This window comes from Lemur catta, chromosome 7, assembly GCF_020740605.2.
Source record: "Lemur catta isolate mLemCat1 chromosome 7, mLemCat1.pri, whole genome shotgun sequence".
NCBI classification, from domain to species: domain Eukaryota; kingdom Metazoa; phylum Chordata; class Mammalia; order Primates; family Lemuridae; genus Lemur; species Lemur catta.
Window position 1 is genome coordinate 101,049,115 of NC_059134.1, and position 21,005 is coordinate 101,070,119.

General features: G+C 60.9%; 1 protein-coding gene across 4 annotated transcripts; it reads left to right on the forward strand.

Moving 5' to 3' along the window:
- Nucleotides 1-315: 315 nt before the first annotated feature.
- ATG2A (autophagy related 2A) lies at nt 316-20,637 on the forward strand. Of its 4 annotated transcripts, none has more exons than XM_045556110.1 (42): nt 316-597; nt 3,174-3,336; nt 3,434-3,586; nt 3,746-3,848; nt 4,276-4,411; nt 4,536-4,634; nt 4,927-5,023; nt 5,105-5,269; nt 5,372-5,512; nt 6,103-6,340; nt 6,424-6,571; nt 6,670-6,762; nt 7,233-7,388; nt 7,501-7,744; nt 8,067-8,163; nt 8,274-8,433; nt 9,118-9,260; nt 9,343-9,482; nt 9,591-9,751; nt 10,096-10,246; nt 10,369-10,562; nt 10,668-10,748; nt 10,991-11,097; nt 11,184-11,276; nt 12,245-12,310; nt 12,551-12,621; nt 12,818-12,894; nt 13,500-13,670; nt 13,804-13,930; nt 14,017-14,234; nt 14,778-14,986; nt 15,239-15,374; nt 16,664-16,870; nt 17,089-17,190; nt 17,280-17,364; nt 17,475-17,595; nt 17,679-17,751; nt 17,957-18,039; nt 18,322-18,443; nt 18,588-18,742; nt 19,689-19,841; nt 19,924-20,637. In XM_045556110.1, exons 1-42 carry the CDS (start codon nt 427-429, stop codon nt 20,158-20,160), a joined length of 5,847 nt encoding a protein of 1,948 aa, XP_045412066.1. In that variant the 5' UTR covers nt 316-426; the 3' UTR covers nt 20,161-20,637. The 4 variants fall into 4 exon arrangements, with proteins under 4 accessions (XP_045412066.1, XP_045412067.1, XP_045412068.1 ...); XM_045556111.1 differs by having other exon boundaries at nt 334-597; nt 13,500-13,664; XM_045556112.1 differs by lacking the exon at nt 12,245-12,310 and having other exon boundaries at nt 334-597.
- The last annotated feature ends 368 nt before the right edge of the window (nt 20,638-21,005 follow it).

The following is a 21,005-nucleotide window of genomic DNA, read 5'->3' on the forward strand; positions in this document are numbered from 1 at the left end:
AAGTTTGAAGAGACACGGTCTCTTTAAGTCTTCTCCAACCACTTAAAGTAGTTGGACGAATCAGCACATGCGCATTCCTCCGCGGGACTGGCAACAGCCTTCCCAGAACCTGTAGAAGGAGGTTGAAGGTCCTCCCACACAGTAGTTATACGCAAGCGTAAATCATTATTGAGAGCACTATATCATGCAGAGAGCCCAGTCCCTTTTTCGCGCCCGAAGGCCCCGCCCCCGTAGCCAATCAGTAGGCCTCGCCCTTTGCAATGGCCAATAGTCGTGAGCGTGGGGGGCGTGGCTGGACGCTCGGGGGCGCGGCCTGGCGCTGAGAGAAGCTGCGGGGAGAGCCGGGGGCTCTAGTGAACAGCGTAGCCGGACGGGGATTGCCGGCGAGCGGCGAGCGGAGGCGGTTCGGGCCCGGCGGTCTCCGAGATGTCACGATGGCTGTGGCCATGGTCAAACTGTGTGAAAGAACGGGTCTGTCGCTACTTGCTGCACCATTATCTAGGCCACTTTTTCCAGGAGCACCTCAGCCTGGACCAACTCAGTCTCGATCTGTACAAGGGCAGCGTTACTCTGCGGGATATCCACCTGGAGATCTGGGTGAGGAGTCAGGCCCAAGGCCAGGAAGGTGCGGAGGGCGGGAGCGCAGCGACCTAAGGCTCTCCGCGAAAGGATCAGGTTGGGGGACCTGGCATCAGGTGTAGAGAGCCGGGGGTGTCCAGCCCTCTCGAGGTGTCAGAGGCACCCCGGCTTGTTTCTTCAGTTTCTTGCCAGAGCCAAAGCCGGGCAGGAAGGGTCTCCACAGAAGTGAGGTTGGGGAGGAGGGTGTCACTTGTCTGGAGAACACCAGCATAAGCACATAAGTTTGGGGGCTGAGTTAAGGAGGGTGGTACTGAGGAGCTAAGGAGAGGGTGGAGAGGGAGCATAGGAACTGGGAACCCGGTGGAACTGGGCCAGGGTAGTGACAGAGTTGGGACTCAGGCACCTGGTCAGGGAAGGCTAGTAGGGGTCCAGGGCCCTGGGGAGGACACCTGTGGAAAATGTGCCTTGACCTCTTGACCCCACGATCCTGGGCCGGGTGGTGGGTGGGGTTGCCTCCGGATGTGGATGTCAACAACCCCGTCAGCACCAGTGTTGATCAACAACTCGTGCGACTGCTGCTGCCGTCTACTTCCTGCTTTGGGGAGAGTGGGACGACCAAGCGGGTGTTGGGGGAGGGATTTGGGGTCAGCATCCCTACCTGAAGGGGACCCCTGGCCTCAGGCAGGGAGATGGCCACGGGAGGTGCTGAGGAAGCCAAGAGGAGTAAGGTCTGGGTCAGGTCTGAGGCTGGGGGTGGTGAGGGCCCTTGACTCACAGCTCAGCTGACCTGAGGAGTTTCAAAGAAGCCACCAATTAGAGGCACCAGCCCAGGGCTGGTACTGGGTCAACCCTCCAGGTCCAGAGCAGCAAGGGTGGGCATGGGGGCAGGGACTTCTCAGTTTTCTGGCTGGCCTCAGGGGTCTATAGCTCTCAGCAGGAAGAGCTAGGCATTAGGGGTAAGCCAGGCCTTGGTGAGCAAGTGTGGCATAGGGGGATAAGCCTGAGCCCTCAGTTGGGGCACCTCCCAGTAGCCTGTTGTCTGATTCCAGTGTAGGAGGCTCTCTCTGACCTCTGACCTCAACCTCTTAGGCTGGCCTAATGGCCTAGACCTCTAGGCTGCCCCTGTCTATTTTCAGCTCCAGAAAACACTTCCACTCCTCTGCCCTGCTCTCCTTTTTGGTATTGAATTGGCTTCTGGCTAGGCTGCTTTCTGCCTCCAGGGAGGCACCGGCTCTGGACGATATGCACGTGCTTCCTTGATAACCAGCCCCTCCTCCCAGCCTACAGCCCCCACCTCGAAGGCACCAAAAGAAGTGGAGTGCCTGGGGAGTCAGGAAAGAGGCCTGGGTCCCAGTCTCAGTCCCCACAGTATACTGGATGACTAGACTAGTCTTGTTTCTCTAGGCCTCAGTTTCCCCATCTGTGGGTCTCTGGCTGAGGAATTTGGCCTAGATCTCTGTGGGCCTTCTAGCTCTGTTTTGTGGTTATTTATTCTGGGAGCCAACAAGTATTTACTGAGGCCCTCTCTGGGTGGCAACACACAGTGCTTGGGGTCACAGGGGGAAGGCAGGTAGACTGCTGCCTTCAAGGAGGTCCCAGGCTGGCACAGGTACAAGTCTAATACAGACATTTTAGCCAGGGGCTCAGAGAGAGGTATAGCTTCACTGTATTTGGGGCTTGGGGGGGTCCCATCTGGCCTCCGGTTAGCCCCTCTGAACACTTCCCCTTAAACTCTGTGTTCACCCAGGGTAAATGTGGGTGCTGCTGTGCTCTCTGCCAGGCATTTGTGTTTGTTTGTTTTGGTTTTGGTTTTTTTGAGATAAGAGTTTCACTCTGTCACCCCAGGTAGAGTACAGTGGTGTCATCGTAGCTCACTGCAACCTCAAACTCCTGGGCTCAAGGGATCCCCCTGCTCCAGCCTCTCAAATAGCTGGGACTACAGGCATGCACCACAAGACCTAGCTAATTGTTTTCTGTTTTTTGAAGAGACGGGGTCTCAGTCTTGCTCAGGCTGGTCTCGAACTCCTGAGCTTAAATGATCTTCCTGCCTCGGCCTCCCAGAGTGCTAGGATTATAGGCATGAGCCACCATGCCCGGCCTCTGTCAGGCCTTTATTCTTGTTGTTCCTGTGCCTGCAGCATACCACATACCCACCTGCTTCTTCCTCTTCACCCTTCAGCTCTCCCCTCCTCTGATGGCCCAGGCCTGCTTAGGCAGCCCCCCACCCCCCCATGCTTGCTCACCTGGTGTGCGCTGAGTCCCTGGCTGGAGCCTCGCTAGGCTGGGGAATAACATTTTATTTGCCCATGTAGCGGGTGTCAGAATGTAGAAGGTGCTCAGTAAATATCATTTTGAATTGAATGGAGAGGGAAACAGTTGAGCTGGCTTGCTGGATTGGGCGCCTTTGGAGGACGGGGTGAAGGGGCAGCCTGGGAGTAGGTACAACGTGAGCAAAGGTAGGAGCTTGTAGATAGTGTGTGGAGGGACAGGGAAAGCCAAGGGTGCTCTCCAAGACAGAGTGGCCAGACAAGGCTGTGGCAGCCACCTGGATTTGGGGTTTCCCTGAGCTGGCTTTGTCTTTCGCCTGCTTCCAGTCTGTGAACGAGGTGCTGGAGTCAATGGAGTCGCCGCTGGAGCTGGTGGAAGGCTTCGTGGGCTCCATCGAGGTGGCTGTGCCCTGGGCTGCTCTGCTCACCGACCACTGCACGGTGCGCGTGTCCGGCCTCCAGCTCACCTTGCAGCCCCGCCAGGGCCCAGGTGAGGGCAGGGCGAGGCAGGGGGCACAGAAGCGGGCAGAGACTGGGCCAGGGCACCCAGGAGCTGATTGAGCCTGCCTGCCTTTCCCTCCCTGCAGGCCCAGGAGCTGCCGACTCACAGACCTGGGCCTCATGCATGACCACGAGCCTGCAGTTGGCCCAAGAGTGTCTGCGGGATGGGCTGCCCGAGCCCTCTGAGCCACCGCAGCCCCTAGAGGGGCTGGAGATGTTTGCCCAGACCATCGAGACTGGTGAGCAGGCCCCTCCTGGCCACCCTTCCCCTTCATGACCCACAGGACAGGGGCTTCAGACAGCAGCACAGCCAGCCACCCTGCTGTCTAAATGGGAAACTCTCCCTCCCCGCATGCTGCTTCACCTGACCTGAGACCCCGCCTCCCTCCCCCCCCCAGTGCTGCGGAGGATCAAGGTGACCTTCCTGGACACAGTTGTGAGGGTAGAGCATTCACCGGGTGACGGGGAGCGTGGTGTGGCCATAGAGGTCCACGTGCAGAGGTAAGGGCAGGCTGCGCTGGGCTGGGCTTGGCTGGGCTCGTTTGAAGAAGGGGAGTGAGAGCTGCTGGGTAGCCCCACCCCTGTCCCCACCCCTAGCCTAGGCTCCTGGGAAGTGGCAGGGTGGGCCTGGGTGGTGGTAGGGTTGGAGAGGTGGGCTGTGTTGTGAGCCTGGACTGGTGTCCAGAGGCCTGGGCCAGTTGTGTAGGCCCAGAGTGGTTGAAGCCCCAAGGACCGGTTAGAGAGTGTGAGGAACACGGGCAGGCCTCAGCCCCCAGGCTGGACATGGGGGTCCAGGATGGCCTGGGCATGATGGGTCAGCTCTGCAGGCCAGGCGTCCTGACCCCATGCACCTAGAACAGAGCACTGTGTGGAGAGAGGGGCTCCAGGCCTGGGGTGGCAGGGCAAGGGCTGACCCTACGCTCCCCAGACTAGAGTACTGTGACGAGGCAGTGCGGGACCCAAGCCAGGCACTCCCGGTGGACGTGCATCAGCTGCCTGCCTTCCTGCACAAGCTGCTGCAGCTGTCAGGGGTCCGCCTGTACTTCGAGGAGCTCCCTCAACAGGTGGGCTGACTGATTCCCACAGTCCCTTTCTCCTTCTAATCCCTTGAGCCCTCTCACCCATCCCTTCTGACCATCCCTGACTCCATCTTCTCAACTCCGCCCTCCTACATCCTCTCACCTCCAGGAAAGAGCTTCAGAGCCACCCTTGCAGATTGGCAGCTGCTCAGGCTACATGGAGCTGATGGTGAAGTTGAAACAGAATGAGGTCTTCCCAGGACCCAAGGTGGGTCCCCAGGCCCCTGGGGATGAGGGAGCGTGCCCCATCTCAGATTCCTCCTTAGTAATGCTAATCACCTCCAGGCCACGGGGGGAATGTCAAGTGGGAGAAATTACTGCCTTCTTGGCAACTGGAGAAACTGAGGCTCAGAGAGGTCAAGTTGAGGCCAGGTTCATAGAGTTCATTGATAACAGAGCTTAGCCTGGCAACTAGCATCCTGCTGAAGGCAGGTGGGTGGTGGGTGTCAGAGGGGCTGGGTGGTGAGCATAGTCTCCATGGCTTCTCCCTTGGCCCCCAGTTGGAGGTGGTGGGACAGCTAGGCTCCTTGCACCTGCTCCTGACCCCCCAGCAGCTGCAGAGGCTTCAAGAACTGCTCAGCGCCATAAGCCTTACAGGTGAGGCCCCTGGGAAGTACAGGAGGTGGGTGGTAGCTAGGGAGGGCTGGCCAACCTGGACTGAAGTGTCCTCCCTTGTAGATGCCGAGGGCCTGGCTGACAAGCTGAACAAGAGCCGCCCACTGGATGCTGAAGACCTATGGCTGATTGAGCAGGACCTGAACCAGCAGCTGCAGGCTGGGGCTGTGGCCGAGCCCCTTAGCTCAGACCCCCTTACCAATCCCCTTCTCAACCTGGACAGCACAGGTGGGTGTGGGGTCAGACCCTGGCTGGAGGGACAGCTAGTGTGGATGCAGGAGTCTGGTGGCTGAGTCCAGCTGTCCCTGATGCCCCTCACCTCACCCACAGACCTCTTCTTCTCCATGGCTGGCCTCACGAGCAGTGTGGCCTCAGCCCTCTCCGAGTTCTCCCTCTCTGATGTAGACCTGGGCTCCTCTGTACACAGCGACGTGGCCTCCCGCCGGCTCTCTGCCCAGGCTCACCCAGCCAGTAAGTTGGGGTACCCTGGGTACTCCATGGGCAGGAAGGGCTGGAAAAGGCCGTGGTGCTGTGGGACATCAGATGCATGCAGAAGGCCCCCAGCGATGCCTGGAGGTCACTCTGTGACTTGGTTCCCTGGAGACCAAACTCAGTGTGAGCAGGTGATGCAGTGGACAGAGCCTAGGCGTCTGAGTCAGTGATCTTGGCCAAGCACTTAAACTCTCTGAGACTCAGTTTCTCCTTCTGTAAAAATAGGACAGTAAGATCAGACTTTGCCAGGCTGTCTGTTTTGGTTGATGTTTATGGAGAGCTTATTGTGGGTCAGGCACTGAGCTGGGTGCTTTATCACATCCAATCCTTCCAGCACCCTTGAGAGGATTAAATTGAGTCTGGGCAGAGGGTCTGGCATACAGGAGACACTGTGTCACCCTTGCCTGACCAAGCAGCTGCAGAGCTGCGTGATGGGGCAGGCTTGGCCTCCCACAGTCTGGCTGGCCCAGGCTACTCCCAGTTCCCAGCCCAGTGGCTGATCGTCAGTCATTCTACTGGGGGTACCCATGTGCTCTCAGGAGCCCCTGGTGAAACCTCTGTCCCCTCAGGCAAGATGGCTTCCACACCCCTCCCGGACACCATGCGCCCTGACTCGTTGCTGAAGATGACCTTGGGGGGTGTGACCCTGACCTTGCTTCAGACGTCTGCCCCATCTTCTGGACCACCTGACCTCGCCACCCACTTTTTTGCTGAGTTTGATGCCACCAAGGATGGCCCCTTTGGCTCCCGAGACTTCCACCACCTTCGACCACGCTTCCAGAGGGCCTGTCCTTGTAGCCATCTCCGGTACAAGCCTGAGGCAGGGGCCTGAGGAGAGAATATCAGAGCCCCCCAAGCCCACCCACTGATGCCTGTCTTCTTCCCCCCAGACTAACAGGCACAGCCGTGCAGCTGTCCTGGGAGCTGCGGACAGGCAATAGGCGCCGGCGGACAACCAGCACGGAAATGCACTTTGGGCAGCTTGAGGTTCTGGAGTGTCTGTGGCCCAGGGGCTCTCTGGAGCCTGAGTACACAGAGGTGAGGGCAGACGCAGAGTGTGTGTGGGACAGGGTCTGGAGGTTTGGGTGGGCATCTGGCCCTGCCTGACCCTGTTTACCTCTCGTGCCTCATCCCAGATCCTGAGCTTCCCCAGTAACCTGGGCTCCCAGGCCTCAGCTCGGCCCTGTGCCCACCTGCGCCACACACAGACCCTGCGCCGCGTGCCCAAGGTAACCCACCCCCCACTCCAGGCCTAGAGGCTGTTGGTTGCTTCCCAGGGTGTGCTGATCCCACCTGGCCTCCACCAGTGTCCCCCTGCTCCTCCCCCACCCCCGTTCCCCTCACCCTGTGCTCTAACCAGACCTCACCTCACACTGTTCAGGAGCCCTTGAACCCCCACCCCTGTGCCCTGTCCATGCCATTCTTTTAGGCTGTTTGCTCCCTTTCCCTGTCTCAACATGGCAACTCCCTGCTGGGCCTCTGGGAAGCTGAGAGTGGCAAGTATTGAGTGGCTTTTACTAAATAAACAAGCACGTGGTCTGCATCAGGCAAGGTGGTAAAGTTCTCCCGGTCTCCTCTTGGGCCCCTGCCCAAACTCTTCTCCCAACATTCAGGGGACGCAGGGTTTTGTTATTGCTCGAGGAGGCTCCGTCCCGCCCTCACCCACAGCCACCACTGACCTGAACACCCTCGCCCTCAGAGCCGACCCCGGCGCTCAGTTGCCTGCCATTGCCACTCAGAGCTGGCCCTGGACCTGGCCGACTTCCAGGCGGATGTGGAGCTGGGGGCCCTGAACCGGCTCGCTGCCCTGCTGCACCTGGCCACCGTGCCCCCCGAGCCGCCTGCCAGCCTGCTGGTGAGATGTCCAGCCAGGCAGGGTGGGGGTGGAGAGCAGGGCCTTTGGTTCTGGACTGCAGTGGGAGGGGCCATGGCAGCAGCTCTGACCACCACCCCCGACCCTCCCACAGACAGAGCCCCCATCAATGGCCGAGCAGCAGACAGTGTTCCGGCTCTCAGCTCCCCGGGCCACGATGCGGCTACGCTTCCCCATTGCTGACCTGCGGCCTGAGCGGGACCCCTGGGCGGGCCAAGCTGTGCGTGCTGAGCAGCTTCGGCTGGAGCTGAGTGAGCCCCAGTTCCGGTCAGAGTTTAGCAGTGGGCCTGGGCCCCTCACGCCTACCCGATTAGAACTTACCTGCTCTGACCTGCATGGTAAGAACCCCCTGGTTGATAACACCTGAGGCAGGAGACCTGGGCCTCTGGGAGAGGTGGGCTTGGGGCTATAGAAGGGGCTGGGTCACAGTTGGAGCACACCCTGGCCCAGGCCCTTACTATCTCTGCAGGGCACCAGCATTGCCTGTCCCTGGCCACCTCTAGGCAGCAGTCAGAATGGACCCTTTGTCCCTGGGCTCCTTCAGACCATGGGTGTCAGGCGGGTGGTTAGTGGGGTGCAACTCTGACCCAACCCAGGCACTGGGGAAGAAATAGAAAGAGGTAGTAGTGATAACCCCCTTGCCCTCCACATGCCCTCCAGGTATCTATGAAGATGGGGAGAAACCACCTGTCCCCTGCCTGCGTGTCTCCAAAGTCCTAGACCCCAAAAGCACTGGGCGCAAGTACTTCCTGCCTCAGTAAGTGGGGGCTTTGGAAGGGGCCTCAGAAGAGGAGGGTCCTGCTGGGGCCAGCTTTGGACCAGGTGCTAGGGGCCCTGCAGGCCAGTGACAGGCCTGTGCTCCGGCAGGGTAGTGGTGACCCTGAACCCCCAGTCCAGCAGCATACAGTGGGAGGTGGCCCCGGAGAAGGGAGAGGAGCTGGAGATGTCGGCAGAGAGTCCGTGTGAGCTTCGGGAGCCTGAGCCCTCGCCCTTCTCCTCCAAGAGGACCATGTACGAGACGGAGGAGGTGAGGCCCGGCCCCACCTTCCCAGGACTCCCTCCCATCCCCCAGGTTCTACCGTGGGAGCCACCTGCGTGGCTGTGGACCGGGGTGACAAAACCACCTGGGGTGGGCATGATGTGACCCAACACTGGTGAGGATTCTGTCTCTGTCAGTATTTGCAGCCGATAAAGGCGTCTGAGGCGTCGCTCTCTGCTCACAGGGCGGGGAGTGAACCGCACTGGGAGGGCAGGATCCCATCCCACCTCGGCTGTTTCTCAGCAGTGTACACTCAGGCCTCAGGATCCTCTTTTCTGAAGATGATGGGAGCTGAGGGAGAGGGCCTGGCTTCTGGGGCCAAACTGCCTGGGTTTAAATCCAGACTCTGCCCCTCAGTGGCTATGTCACTTGGGGAGTTATTTAACCTCTTGGAGAATTACCTACATATGAGTTTCCCCTGGGAAGTGGGCACAGTGATCTCTGTCTCCTAGGCCTGTCTTGAGGCTTAAAGGAGTTAACATACGCGAAGCCCTTACAACAGGGCTGGCGTGCCGGCAGCGCTGTATCCCAGATGGCCGCCACACACCCCGGCAGAGAGGGGCTCCTGTGAACGAGCAAATGACCGGCAGTCAGGACTCAGGCTGGAGACAGGCCAGGCATTGCTGAGATGAGTCTCCTGCCGGGGTGCTCTTTCTCCCTCACCCTGTCTAGATGGTGATCCCTGGAGACCCTGAGGAGATGAGGACGTTCCAGAGCCGGACCCTGACACTGTCCCAATGTAGCCTGGAAGTGATCCTGCCCAGTGCCCATGTTTTTCTGCCCAGCAAGGAGGTCTATGAGAGCATCTACAACAGGTAGGGACATGGCGTAGGGCGGGCTGGGTGAATGGCCGGGCCCAGGCCTGCCTCACCTCTGCCATCCGTCCGCCCATCTCAGGATCAACAATGACCTGCTCATGTGGGAGCCTGCGGACCTGCTTCCCACCCCTGAGCCCCCTGCTCAGCCCCCGGGCTGCGTCGGCCCCTTCGGCTCATGGCACGACAACTTTAAGATGTGCAAGTCAGCCTTCAAGCTGGGTATGAGGGGTGCTCTGGCAGGGGTGGAGGGAGAACCCCCAGATTGGGGCAGGGCTGGGCCAGCGCCCCAGCTCTCCTTCCCACCTGGCTGCCTTGATCTCACCCCAGACTCAGACTCGGATGATGAGGATGCCCACTTCTTCTCAGTGGGGACATCAGGTGCCCCCCAGCCCCCTGCCCCTGAGCCCTTAAGTCCTCACTCCAAGAGTACCTTCTCTACATTGGTGACAGTGCTGAAGGGTCGGATCACAGCCCTCTGTGAGACCAAGGTAAGGGCAGCCCTGGGCAGGTGGGCCCCTAACTCCAGAGCCCCCTTCAGCGGGAGAGCAGCTCCAGGTTGGGGACGTAGAGAGCAGAAGGTCAGAGTGGGCTGCACCAACCCACACGCGCCAGCCCAGCCACTTATTAGTACCTCCTGTATGTAATGTGCCACGCTGGGGGTCAGAATGGTCATAGTTTCATCCCAAGGAGGCAGACAGCAGGGTTGCTCCGTTGGGAAAAAGGCAGGTGCTGCCCAGGGCCTCGAGCAGGGTGTGTGGTAGAAGCTAGGGCTGACCCCGCTGGGGCCAGGGCAGTGCGGCTGGTGAAGCCAGGCCGTGTGCTCCGTCTGCAGGACGAGGGCGGGAGGCGGCTGGAGGCCACGCATGGGGAGCTGGTGCTGGACGTGGAGCAGGGCACCATCTTCAGCGTCTCCCAGTACCGCGGCCAGCCCGGGCTCGGCTACTTCTGCCTAGAAGCCGAAAAGGCAACGCTCTATCACCGAGGTGTGAGGGCTGGTTGTTACTGGGGATCTAGGGTCAGGGGTGGTGGGTTTTCAGGAGGGACATGCCCTCCTGGAGTGGGTAGCCAGTTGGCTTGCCAGGGGGCTCACAGTATCCCTCCCCAGCGGCTGTGGATAACTACCTGCTGCCCAGTCACCTGGAACTGCCCAGCTTTGCCCCCCCGGCCCAGCTGTCCCCAACCATCTACCCATCAGAAGAAGGGGTGACTGAGCAGGGAGCCTCGGGCCGCAAGGGCCAGGGCCCTCACATGCTGTCTACTGCCGTGCGCATCCACCTGGACCCCCAGAAAAACGTGAAGGTATAACCTCCCCTGCTTGCCACCCACCCGTATGGCTGGGCACTGCCTCCCTAGCGCCTGGTGGGGCTGGGCTCCCCACTGCCCTGACTGTGCTCCCACCCTCAGGAGTTCCTGGTGACGCTGCAGCTGCACAAAGCCACCCTGCGCCACTACATGGCCCTGCCCGAACAGAGCTGGCACTATCAGGTGAGAGCAAGGGTGGTCTGGGAAGTCACATGGCCTAATGAGGCTGGACTCCTAGTTTGGGCAGGCGTTGGGAAGAGAAGGGGCTAGGCCAGAGCTGACCTTGGCTGGAGCTCCTGGGCCAGGGGTGTGGTGGACAACTGATGGGCGGCAGGTGGGGTGCCAGATGGGGGTGGGGACAGGGAGGGGTGAAAGGAGAGAAGAGGCCACCTTGACCTCACTGCTTCCCCCTCTGGCCTCTGAAGCTGTTGGAGTTCTTAGATGTGCTGGATGACCCTGTGCTGGGTTACCTGCCCCCAACGGTCATCACCATCCTGCACACGCACCTGTTCTCCTGTGCTGTGGACTACAGGTACCCAGCCTGGGCAGGCTAGGGGTTGGGGACAGGGGCAGGCCCTCAGTGTAAGGAGCCTGCCACAGCCCAAGTATGACCCCCAGGCCACTCTATCTCCCTGTGCGTGTCCTCCTCACCGCAGAGACTTTCACCCTCTCCAGCAACATCATCATGGACACCTCCACCTTTTTGCTCAGGTATGCAGGCTGCCCCTGTGCTCCTGGTCCAGCCACCCCTGGCTGGGCTGTACCTGCCACCTGCTATGTATCCTTGGGCCTCTCTGTCTTTCTGTACATTTGGGGTGATGATCCCGTTCTCAGGAATGTGAATTGTTTCCACCCTCCCGAGGGACTTGGACCCTGTAAGTCAGAGCCTTAAAAGCATTTGTAGGCCATGTGTGGTGGCTCATGCCTGTAATGCTAGCATTTTGGGAGGCTGAGGCAGGAGGATCGCTTGAGGTTAGGAGTTCAAGACCAGCCTGAGCAAGAGTGAGACCCCATATCTACTGAAAAATAGAAAAATTAGCCGGGTGTGGTGGTGTGAGCCTGTAGTCCCAGCTACTTGGGAGGCTGAGGCAGGAGGATCACTGGAACCCAGGAGTTTGAGGTTGCTGTGAGCTATGATGACGCCATTGCACTCTAGCCCAGGCAACAGAGCGAGACTCTGTCCCCCCAAAAAAAGCATTTGTGCTCTCTGACCTCTGGGGGTTGTTCTAAGGATGTAAGGATAAGAGAGGTGGAACATAATGCTTCTGTGGTATAATTTAAAACAGTCATAATTTAAAACAGTCAAACTTATAAATGATCTGCCTCCAAATTACAAGCTGAGGAAATAAACATGGCCCACCCAATGGGTAGGATACTGTGCAGCCATTAAAGTCAAGTTGAAGAATAACTTTAAAACATAAGAAAATGCCATAGTGCAAATGTTTACTGAAAAAAATTGGATACAAAGCAATATGTTTTAAAAATATGTTTATGAAGGTATATTTATATATTTCTCTATGTGGCTGCACAGAAAAGATTGGAAGGAGATGTGTAGGGTGGTTTTCTCAGAATTGGGGATTAGCAATTATGGGTGGTTTTAACTTTCTTTTTCATCATTCTAAAATATCTTGAGGAAGTCTTTATTGTATTACTGTTAAAATAAGAATTTATTTTTAAAGACTAACAAACGCTGTAGGGGGAGAAAAGGACATCCCCTCCCAGGACTGTTGTGAGACCCGAGTGAGGTGAGACCCACACGAGGTGGTGGAGCTGGCCGTACTGTGAGAGCGCAGGGCCGCGGCTCGGGAGAGCAGACCTGCTCTCGTGCACATGACAAAACCGAGGCAGGAGAGGGCCCATCGATGCCCCTTCTTGTGGGCCTGGGCGCCCACCGCTTGCCTCTGGGAGCCCTACCCCCATCTGTTTCCCATGGAGCTGCCGCCTGCAGTGGCTCCTGGGCCCTTCTCAGCCCTGTCCCCCACCAGGTTCATCCTTGATGACTCTGCCTTGTACCTGTCCGACAAGTGTGAGGTGGAGACGCTGGACCTGCGGCGAGGTGGGCAGAGCCTGCACTGGGCTCCTCCCTTCTGAGGGTCCATGGTCCCCAGCCACTCCCAGAGCAATTCTGAGCTGCCCCACACACGTGCACACAGCCAGGGCTACCCCGGGTGGACCCAATCCTTCCCTCTGGTGGGGGGTAGGGGCTGGGTGGCAGGAGGCAACAGGGACCTTTCTCCCGCCTCCTGCTGCAGATTATGTCTGTGTCTTGGACGTTGACCTCCTGGAGCTTGTGATCAAAACCTGGAAAGGGAGCACTGAGGGCAAACTGGTGAGTGGCAGCCACCCAGAGTCCCCAGAGCCAGAGTGGGTGCAGGGGCCAAGGGAGGCTTTAGCAGTTGCCTGCCCCCATGAACCTGCTCCCTGCCTGGGCTCCGGTCACAGTGCGTGCTGCGTTTCCCTCTGGGCTGTGGTTGGTGCCCCTCGGGGGTGTCCCTTGGTGTTTGCTGAACGAATGAAGGAACCCAGTGGGTTTTAGCCCTGCCACCAGAGGGCAGCTGCAGCCAGGGCAGAAGCGGGGCCTCAGGAGTCAGACAGCCCTTGTGGGTGCCCAGTTTCCCCATCTGTGAAATGGAGGCAACACGCCCTGCCTCACCGGGCTGAGGCGAGGGGCGCAGCAACCTGGGTGTGCAAAGCCCTTCCTGAGGTGCGGGGGAGGGGCACACTCCTGCCTCCCCATGGAGCCCTGGGCCAGGCCCTGTCACTCTCTGGGCTGTTTGCTCACCTGCTAGGTGGGGTTTCTGAGCGGGCTGCCTGCCCCAGGCAGACCCATCCAGGTGGAACCTGTGGTGGGGACAGTGTGGTGCCCTCGCAGGAGGGGAGGCAGGGCCTGGTCAGCAGTGGGGCCTGTGCTGATGCTGCCCCGCCTGCTCCCAGAGCCAGCCGCTGTTTGAGCTGCGCTGCTCCAACAACGTGGTGCACGTGCACAGCTGTGCCGACTCCTGTGCCCTGCTGGTCAACCTGCTGCAGTACGTAATGAGCGCGGGCGACCTGCACCCCCCAGCCCGGCCCCCCAGCCCCACGGAGATCGCCGGCCAGAAGGTACAGGTGAGGCCTGGCCACACAGGCTGCCAGAGCTCGGCCAGGCCCCCTGCCGCGGCCCTGAGGGGTGGGGATGTCTGGGGTTGGAGGAGCCTCCTCCCCTCCTGTCACTCATCTGTCACTCCCCTGCATGGCCCAGCTCTCCGAGAGCCCTGCCTCCCTGCCCTCGTGCCCACCAGTGGAGACAGCCCTCATCAACCAGCGGGACCTGGCTGACGCCCTCTTAGACACGGAGCGGAGCCTGCGGGAGCTGGCCCAGCCTTCAGGTGGGGTCGGAGGTGCCTTGGGGACAGCTGATACGATCAGGCACCCACAGTGGGCATCTCGCCAAACTGGCCTCTTCTTCCTATAGGTGGCCCCCTCCCTCAGGCCTCACCCGTCTCGGTCTACCTGTTCCCAGGGGAAGGGAGCGGGGCGCAGCCTCCTTCAGCCCCTGCTGGGGGCTCCACTAGCAGCTTAGGCTCGTCGTGCTTAGACTCTCAGGAAGAGGAAAAGGAAGAGGAGGGGGACGGAGACACTCTTGACAGTGATGAGTTCTGCATCCTTGATGCTCCTGGCCTGGGCATCCCGGTATGTGCTGGGGGCCCAGTGTGTTGCCCTCGGGCGGCTGTCTGGGTTGTGGGGCCCAGACGCTCCGCGGTGGTTGCCTGGCTCTTCTGGAGCTTTTGCAGTGAGAGAAGCAGGCAGGAGGCAGTCACTGTCGCCTGGGAGGGGTGCTGGGTCCGTGCCTCCTGACTGGGCTTTGCTGGAATAGATGGATTTCCAGAGGAAGAGGAGGCCTGGCGTCCCATGCGGAAGGACTGGGACTTGGAGGATGAGGAGAGGGTGGTTGGCAAGAGGGGAGGAGAACCGTTCGGCTACAGGGGCCAGTGGGAATATCCAAACTCACCGAGGTCCCAGGGCGACAGAGCTGATGGAAGAAAGGGGCTCTCAGGCCCCTCCTGGACAGGCCACTCAGCGCAGACTCTGGGGATGGTAGCCCAAGAGGGTCATTGTTTATCAAAAACAGGGAGGAGGGAGATGTGAGAACAGGGGAAGAAACAGGGGAGCCGGGTCGGGGGCGGCTGCACGGGGAAGCCTGTGCCGCAGATCTTAGCCGGCTCCTCCCGGCAGCCTCGTGACGGGGAGCCCGTGGTGACACAGCTACATCCCGGCCCCATCATCGTGCGAGACGGACACTTCTCACGGCCGCTGGGCAGCACAGACCTGCTGCGGGCACCTGCCCACTTCCCAGTGCCCAGCAGTCGCGTGGTGCTGCGTGAGGTTTCCCTCATCTGGCACCTCTATGGCGGCCGAGACTTTGGCCCCCACCCTGGCCACAGGTGAGGAGGGGAGGGTTTGGGTGGTGGGAGGCAGGATTGGGGCCCAGGCTCGGTCCAGCTCTGACTTTTAGCAGTGGGTCACCTTGAACCCAGCCACCGCTCAGTGGGTCAGCTTCCTCATCCTGCCCTGCCCCGCCAACCTCCCAGGACTGAGACCGCAGAGGGTCTCTTGCCCCCGGCTAAAGCTTGCTCTGAGGAAGGGGAAGAGAAGGGGTTCCTCTGAGTCAGCTTGTCCCCCGTCCTGCTTTCCAGGGCAAGAGTTGGCCTCACAGGCCCCAGGGCCTCCCCTTCCCGCTGCTCTGGCCCCAACCGGCCCCAGAACTCGTGGCGCACACAGGGGGGCAGCGGGCGGCAGCACCATGTCCTCATGGAGATCCAGCTGAGCAAGGTGAGCGGGTGGGGACATCTGTCACACTAGGCACAGGCTGGACGCTGTTCCAGATGCTGCCCTAGCGATGAGCAAGGCAGGCAGAACCCCTGCCTTTGCAGCGGAGAGAGCCAGGCCAACACCAGGGTCTGTGTAGTGCGGCAGATGGCGAACGGTGTTCGGGGAGTCATCTGGGGGCACAGGTGTGTTGGGAGGATCTGGACAGTCCTCTTGAAAAGGTGCCACTGGCACAGAGACCTACATGAGTGAAAATGTGAGTGGGAAAGAGGTTTTCAGACAGAGGGGACGGCAAGAAAGCTGCAAGTGGGAGTGTCCCGACGTCTTCCAGGAATAGCCAAAGGCCTGGCACAGCCGGAGACCCGGTTCTTACTAGAGACAGGAGCCCCTGAGGAGTTTTGAGGAGAGGCTGCCTTGGGGGTGCGGGGCCTAGCAGCGGGGCTGGTGAGAGTGGGCAGGTTCTGCAGGGATTGGGTGGTGGGAAGACCCGGGTTGGGCACTGGATCAGATGCATGAGGTACAGAGAAGTCTGGAGGGTTCTGGCCAGAGACATTGTGCAGGGGCAGGTCCCACTGGCTGAGAGAAGCCCAGGCCAGTGCTGGGCTTCCCAAGGAACTGCTGGAGGCAGACGACAGAGGAGCACATGGCTGTTGGGAGCTGGGGCTGTGCTGAGAGAACTCAGGAGAGGAGCGTCAGAGCAGTGGCCGGGGCCTCTGAGACCTGATGGGGAGCAGCGGCCGTGTGGGGACAGGGAGCAGGAGGGCAAAGTCCTGGAGAGCAGACAGGCCTGGGCTGTTGGAGGGACAGAGAGGCTGGCGCCACAGGCACCTCCAGCAAGGGCCAGGGCAGGTCTGGGGGGAGAGGCGGGTCCCTGCCAGGCCAAGGCGAGGAGTGGGCGTCATACGCTGCACGAAGATCCCTGCGAGTGTGGGGAGAACGGGTTGGAGAGGACGATGTCTGTCTGGGGAAGAGGGGAGACGGCAGCTGTGGAGGTGACAGACCCTTCAGAGGGAGTCGGTGTTTGAGGAGGGCTTGGTGATGGAGGGGTTGGAGAGTGAGGGCAGAGCCAAGGCGGGGCAGGCAGGTGGCACTTAAGCTTGTCAAGGGCTGCGAGGAAGGGGGCAGGTAGATTCGGAGGAGCTCACGAGTTCTGTGGGATGGCCATGTGGAGGTGTGGGGCTCAGGTGGAGGTGGGCTCAGGAAGGGTCAGTGGGAGAGAAGGGGCCTGGGGCTAGCCCTTCCCCCCGGCTGGGGCCCTGTCTGCCCTGCTCAGGCCTCCGTGCACCCCACAGGTGAGCTTCCAACATGAGGTGTACCCACCGGAGCCAGCCACAGGCCTCGCGACCCCTGGCCGAGAGCTGGAGGAGCAGCCGCTGTCACGCCAGGTGTTCATCGTGCAGGAGCTTGAGGTCCGAGACCGGCTTGCCTCCTCCCAGATCAACAAGTTCTTGTACCTGCACACGAGCGAGCGGATGCCACGGCGTGCCCACTCAAACATGGTACGGCAGCCCTGCCACCCACCGCGGGGCAGGGCACAGGACCATTGAGGACACATCTTCATACACACACATCCCCCGTTTGTGAGCCTGGGAGGAGGGTGGAGGTAGGGTGGTCTTAGCAAAGGGAACAGCCTGTATGGACAAGGCTACCTGGGCGAACTGTCGGGGAACGGGGCCCAGAGGCCCAGCGAGCACCAGAGCTTGCCCTCTGTCCCCAGCTCACCATCAAAGCGCTGCACGTGGCCCCCACCACCAACCTAGGTGGGCCGGAGTGCTGTCTCCGCGTCTCACTGATGCCGCTGCGCCTCAACGTGGACCAGGTGAGTGGGCCAAGGGAGGACAGCCCAGAGTGACCCCCACTGTCTCTGGGCCTCTGAGTCTGACCCATTCCCCAAACTCGCCCCTGCAGGATGCCCTCTTCTTCCTCAAGGACTTTTTCACCAGCCTGGTAGCCGGCATCAACCCCATGGTCCCGGGGGAGACCTCTGCTGAGGGTGAGAGACTGGGCCGTGGAGGGGAGGGTCCAGGCCTCCTGCCTCCCAGGTCAGCCCCGCTCCTAGCCATCCCTGGCTCCATCTCCAATCCGTGACCTCCCCCGCTCTAGCTCGCCCTGGGACCCAAGTCCAGCCCAGCAGCCCCCAGGAAGGGCAGCCCGAGGGCTCGCAGGAAGCCACAGGCAGTGGACGCGGCTCATCCTGTGCTGATCAGCAACCCATCTACTTCAGGTAGGCTGCGGGCTGGGGCCCTGGGCCACACTGCAGGGGCCAGGCCGGTCCCAAAGGACCCTTCTCCCTGCTCCTCCGCCCAGGGAGTTCCGCTTCACATCTGAGGTGCCCATCTGGCTGGATTACCACGGCAAGCACGTCACCATGGACCAGGTGGTAAGTTGGGCTGTCAAGCGGGGTGACCCTGTGTGCCGGACTCTCTGCGGGCTCCCAGTTCTGCTCAGCTCTCGCCGAGTCTCTCTGGGGGCCAGGTTTTGCATTTGGGCACCATCAACTGCCAAGTGGGTCTCCAGTGGCTCCTGTGGGCTGGCCGGCTCCCTGAGTCCCCTCATGTAAACCTGGACCCCCCTGCCACCCCCAGGGCACTTTCGCTGGCCTCCTCATCGGCCTGGCCCAGCTCAACTGCTCTGAGCTGAAGCTAAAGCGACTCTGCTGCCGGCACGGGTGAGCCCCCAGCACCCCAGCCTCTCCTGGGTCCCGTCTTCCCTTTGCTCTGTTCCCGGCTGGTTGTGTGGCCTTGGCCAAGTTATCACCCCTCTCAGGGCCTCAGTTTCTCTGTAAAATGGGCACAGTCATCCCTCCGCTCACAGCTGGGTGGGACCACAGAGAGGGTTGGGGTGTTCACAGCACTTGCCATGGGGTACTGGGTCCTCCTGGCCCCATGCTCTCTCAACGTGTGGCTCTTCCCCATCTCCCCCTCCTCGCCTCTCCCCACTGCTGCCCCAGGCTCCTGGGTGTGGACAAGGTGCTGGGCTATGCTCTCAATGAATGGCTACAAGATATCCGCAAGAACCAGCTGCCCGGCCTGCTGGGAGGCGTGGGCCCCATGCACTCGGTTGTCCAGCTCTGTGAGTGTCTGTGTTTGGAGGCCCTTGGAATTGCCCTTAACCTTGGGCAGCCTAGAAGCTGCCATGGGAATAGGAGGAGGTCCTCAACCAGGGGTGGTGGGGGCAGAGCAGCCTTGGGCATGTCTGACAACCCCATCCCCCCAGTCCAAGGGTTCCGGGACCTACTGTGGCTGCCCATCGAGCAGTACAGGAAGGACGGGCGCCTCATGCGGGGGCTGCAGCGGGGGGCTGCCTCCTTCGGCTCGTCCACGGCCTCCGCCGCCCTGGAACTTAGCAACCGGGTGGTGCAGGCCATCCAGGTGAGTGGGTGCCCGTGTCCGGGCCATGCAGCACCTTGGGGGCAGGTGTGGAGCCTTCTGCCCCACGGCTCTCCACTTCTGCCCTCAAAGCTCTACTGAGTGGACAGTAGAGTGGACAGTTTCTCATTTTATAAAGAGAAACAATCACAAAAAGGAGAGGCTAAGTGTCTTGCCTGGGGCCCTCAGTGGCTCCTGTGCAGGAGGGTGAGTGCCCTCCAGGCCTGCAGAGCCCACTGTGTCTTCCTGCTCATGGCATGTCCTGAAGGAGGTGGGTGGCTGTGTTTACAGACTAACCCACTGAGGTCGAGACTGGCCCAAATTCGTTCGGGCCACAGACTTCCGTAGGCCTGGAGGGATCCCTGGGGAAGCGGGGGACAGCCTGTGAAGGGGGCAGTCCTGAGAGCCACTGTAGCCAGTGCGATGAGCTCTGTGTAGGTGGGGGACGCGCGTGAGGGGACCTGCAAGCTCAGACCCCAGGGGATTGTGGGGGGTCTTGAGAGAGGAGGCGGGAGGGATAAGCAAGCATTTGAGTGCCCAAGGGTGTCGACTGGGTGGGAAAGAGTGACGCTGGGCGAGGAACGCAGGGACAGCGACAGAGGTGCTGGGCTCACTGACGGTCCGTGGCGGTGGGTGAGGGGAACTCAGATCCGTGCTGGCAAGGAAACAGTCTTAGGCAAGCTGCATCTGTCAGCCACAGCCTGCATGTGGTCGGCAGGAGGAGGGCTTGGGTCTGAGAAGACAGTAGGAAAGTCCCCTCAGGAGTCATGTGCTCTGCCTGAAATTCCCTGACCTGGACAGGAGCCGGGAAGGGGAGGAGGAGTGAGAGGAGGTGCTGGCTGTGGGTGCGGCTGGGTGCTGGCAGGCTCCCCGGGCTGGCTGGGGGGCTGGGGGCCAGATGCGTCTTCCCAGGCTGGCTCTCCTCATCCGGTGCTCTCATGTCCTTCAGGCCACAGCTGAGACAGTGTATGACATCCTGTCCCCGACGGCACCCATCTCCCGCTCCCTGCAGGACAAGCGCTCTGCGAGGAAGCTACGCAAGGGCCAGCAGCCCGCTGACCTCCGGGAGGGAGTGGCCAAGGCCTATGACACAGTGCGAGAGGTAATGAGGGCGCCACCCTGCTCCAGCCGTCCCTCACCCCTCTCCTCACTCAGACCCTCACACTGACCTCTGACCTCCACAGGGCATCCTGGACACAGCTCAGACCATCTGTGACGTGGCGTCTCGGGGTCATGAACAGAAGGGGCTGACGGGTGCCGTGGGGGGTGTGATCCGCCAGCTGCCCCCGACAGTGGTGAAGCCACTCATCCTAGCCACGGAAGCCACGTCTAACCTGCTCGGAGGGATGCGCAACCAGATCCTCCCTGACGCCCACAAGGACCACGCCCTCAAGTGGCGCACAGAGGAGGCCCAGGACTGAGCACGCGGCATCCGAGACCCAAAGGGGCGCTGCCCACCCGCCGCTAGGCTGCCCACCGTGCTCAGGCCGGTGCCACCGGCTCCTGAGCCTGCCAAGAGCTCTGACCCACGGCTGGGCCAGGCCCAGCCCCTCAGGGGATGGCCACTGTGACGGACACCTCCCGGCCTGCTGTTGCCAATCCGCTGTGAGAGGGGGGCCCACCTGCCTTGGGGCCTTGGCCCTGTCTCTGCACTTTTCCTCTGGGGAGAAAGGACATTGCCTGTCCCTCCCACCTGGGCCCACACTGCTGCCTTGTCCCAGGACGGAGGCTTTCGGACCCTCGGACCCCTGGACCCCAACCCCACTCAGCCAAGTGTCTTTCTATGTCTCTGGGGGAGGGGGGGAGACGGACACCCGTGTGGTTCGATGTATTATTTTTAAACTCCATGAGTGTGTGGGTCAGTGTCTGCATGAAGTGGAATAAACTGCCCACCGCCAGCCGCCTCTCAGGTCCTGCGTACCTAGACAGCCCCTGTCAGGCCTGGCCTCAGCCCGACCTTGGCTCCTGGCCAGATCCCACCTCTGCACCCAGCACCTGCATGTCACCACCAGGGGGCGCTGCACCCCCAGCCTTGCCGAATAGGTCAGGGCACAGGGACTCAGGCCCCCCAGCCCCATGGCCTCTAAGCCAGCCCTGCGCTCCCTCCCTTGGCCCTGGACTCTGCCTCGTTGCCCTCCCGGGGGGCTGCCACCATGTCCCACTTCTGATGTGCCAGGAGCTGCTTGGGCCTGCCAGGGAGGCAGGAATGGCCCTTGGCGCCCACCTTGCCCAGACATATTTCTTGGCTCTGCCTTATTTGGGGGGC

What these genes read in the sequence shown, in the direction of transcription:
- ATG2A (XM_045556110.1), top strand. Translation starts at nt 427, where the DNA reads ATGTCACGATGGCTGTGGCCATGGTCAAACTGTGTGAAAGAACGGGTC. An exon ending in GCAGCCCCGCCAGGGCCCAG is followed by an intron (nt 3,337 to 3,433) that starts GTGAGGGCAGGG and finishes CCCTCCCTGCAG; the next exon opens with GCCCAGGAGCTGCCGACTCA. An exon ending in TGCCCAGGCTCACCCAGCCA is followed by an intron (nt 5,513 to 6,102) that starts GTAAGTTGGGGT and finishes CTGTCCCCTCAG; the next exon opens with GCAAGATGGCTTCCACACCC.